At 36.4% G+C, this 2,009-nt stretch overlaps 1 protein-coding gene across 1 annotated transcript; it reads right to left on the reverse strand.

Moving 5' to 3' along the window:
- Positions 1–524: 524 nt before the first annotated feature.
- Positions 525–1,602, reverse strand: LOC113378479 (tigger transposable element-derived protein 1-like). The gene is made up of 3 exons (XM_026619012.1): positions 1,027–1,602; positions 748–970; positions 525–613 (listed from the first exon to the last, which is right to left on the reverse strand). Exons 1-3 carry the CDS (start codon positions 1,600–1,602, stop codon positions 525–527), a joined length of 888 nt encoding a protein of 295 aa, XP_026474797.1.
- Positions 1,603–2,009: the final 407 nt, after the last annotated feature.

Consider the following 2,009-nt stretch of genomic DNA (forward strand, 5'->3'; position numbering starts at 1 on the left):
AAAACTGAGTTACCGTTTTTGGCACTTTCTGCCCCGTATCTTTGGAACGACTAGACCTGCCTTCGCCAAAAACTAATCAGCACGTATCCTTATTAGTACGAATCGAATGCTTTTTGAATTATTCAAATCGGTTGATCCGTGTTCCCGAAATCGTCGACGAAAATTTGTATCCGCACACACACACATACACGCACATACACACATACACACACACACATATACAGGCAGTCCTCGTACTTACGGCATGTTAGGTTCTCGAAATACGCGACGTAAATCGAAACGACGTAAGTCGAGACATATTTTTTCATATGTTTACATGTAAAACTCAAGGGTAAGGTTCCACACGGACTCGAAATAATAAAAAACTGCATTTATAACAAAGGACGTACTTTATTATTAAAAGTAAGTTCTTAAAATAATTATATATTATGCACTTATGAAATTGCTAGTTATTTTGGTATTTGTGTGTTATTAATTTTAATAATAATTATAAAACTTATACATATGTAATGATAAATAATAAATTAAACTTTTGGCTTAAAGAAACTATCAATTCTAGATTGCTTGGCTTCTTTCTTCTTGCTATCATACAGATCTTGGTAACAGTGATAGGCTGCACAAATTTTGTTATTAACGTTAAAACTTCTCTCAAAATTAGGATCATTTTCTTCAAAATTTTCATGGCATTCTTCAAATTTGCAAAGGCTACGGAAAGTTTTTTTAGTGTAAGTTCTTTTTCAGAGTCACTAATAGAAGAAGCTATTTCTTGTGACTCGAGTGCTTCCTTTTGTACTTGTGCCTCCAATTCAATAAGATCTTCATCAGTCAGTTCTTGCGAATGTGAGCTTAACAGATCATCAATATCATCAGTAGTAACTGCAATGTCAGGGAAACGGTTAGCCAAATGAACAATGTCAGTTGTGATCTCATCGACATTTGGTTGATCTGTAGATGTAGAACTTTCAGATGGCTCAAAAAAAATGGGCATAACTTTTTCCACACTCCTTTTAAATTGTTGGGTGTCACCTCATTCCATGAAGTAGCAATATTTTTTACGCATTGCAGGATATTATAACTTTTCCAAAAATCTCTCAGCTCCATGCCATCATTTTCATTAGCCTTTACAGCCTGTGAAAAAGTTCTCCTGAGATAATAGGCCTTAAAAGACGCGATAACTCCTTGATCCATCGGCTGTAACAACGAAGTGGTGTTGGGAGGCAGGAACACGACTTTGATTTGAGGATCAATATCGGCAATACGCACAGGATGGCCGGGAGCATTGTCCAAAATAAGTAAAGCTTTATAAGCCAAATTATTGTTTGAACAGTACTGTTTCACTTCAGTTATAAAATGCTTAGTAAACCATTCTTCAAAAAGTATTGATGTAACCCATGCCTTTGGATTAGCCTTCCATATAACTGGAAGAGTACTCTTGACGTAATTTTTGAGAGCTCGAGGATTTTCAGACCTATAAACTAAAAGGGGTTTCAATTTAAGATCACCTTCAACATTCGAACCCAATAACAACGTCAAACGATCTTTAGCCGCTTTAAATCCAGGCATAGACTTTTCTTCCTGTGATATAAAAGTACGAGAGGGCATTTTTTTCCAAAACAAACCAGTTTCGTCCACGTTAAAATTTGTTTAGGCGAATAGTCTCCACTTTCGATAATTTCCTTTAATATTCCAGGAAAACTCTGAGCAGCCACATGATCGGCACTAGCAACTTCTCCTTGCACTCGAATGTTATGTAACGAAATCTCGTTTTAAAGCGCATGAACCATCCGCGACTGGCAGAAAAACATTTTGATTCGTCACTATTATTCTCGCCACGTTTATTTTGCAGTGTGTTGATGATACTCAGCGCCTTATTTTGTATAATAGCCAAACTTAGAGGAACCCGTCGCTGAGTTTGATCTTGAATCCAATTGTACAACAGTTTTTCCATTTCATAAATTAAAGCATTCCTTTGCGTATAATAGTGCTGTTTGAAGAGACGGAAGGAAGAG

The sequence above is a fragment of the Ctenocephalides felis genome, unplaced genomic scaffold (genome assembly GCF_003426905.1).
Source record: "Ctenocephalides felis isolate EL2017-DRISC unplaced genomic scaffold, ASM342690v1 CF-g0.4_SCAFFOLD_01886, whole genome shotgun sequence".
Lineage (NCBI taxonomy): Eukaryota > Metazoa > Arthropoda > Insecta > Siphonaptera > Pulicidae > Ctenocephalides > Ctenocephalides felis.

Excerpts from the sequence above, each read along its gene's own strand:
- LOC113378479 (XM_026619012.1), bottom strand. The coding sequence starts at position 1,602 with ATGCCCTCTCGTACTTTTATATCACAGGAAGAAAAGTCTATGCCTGGA. Across the intron at positions 971-1,026 it reads TTGCTACTTCATGGAATGAG|CCATCTGAAAGTTCTACATC; the intron begins GTGACACCCAAC and ends ATTTTTTTTGAG. Across the intron at positions 614-747 it reads AGAAATAGCTTCTTCTATTA|CCTATCACTGTTACCAAGAT; the intron begins GTGACTCTGAAA and ends AAATTTGTGCAG.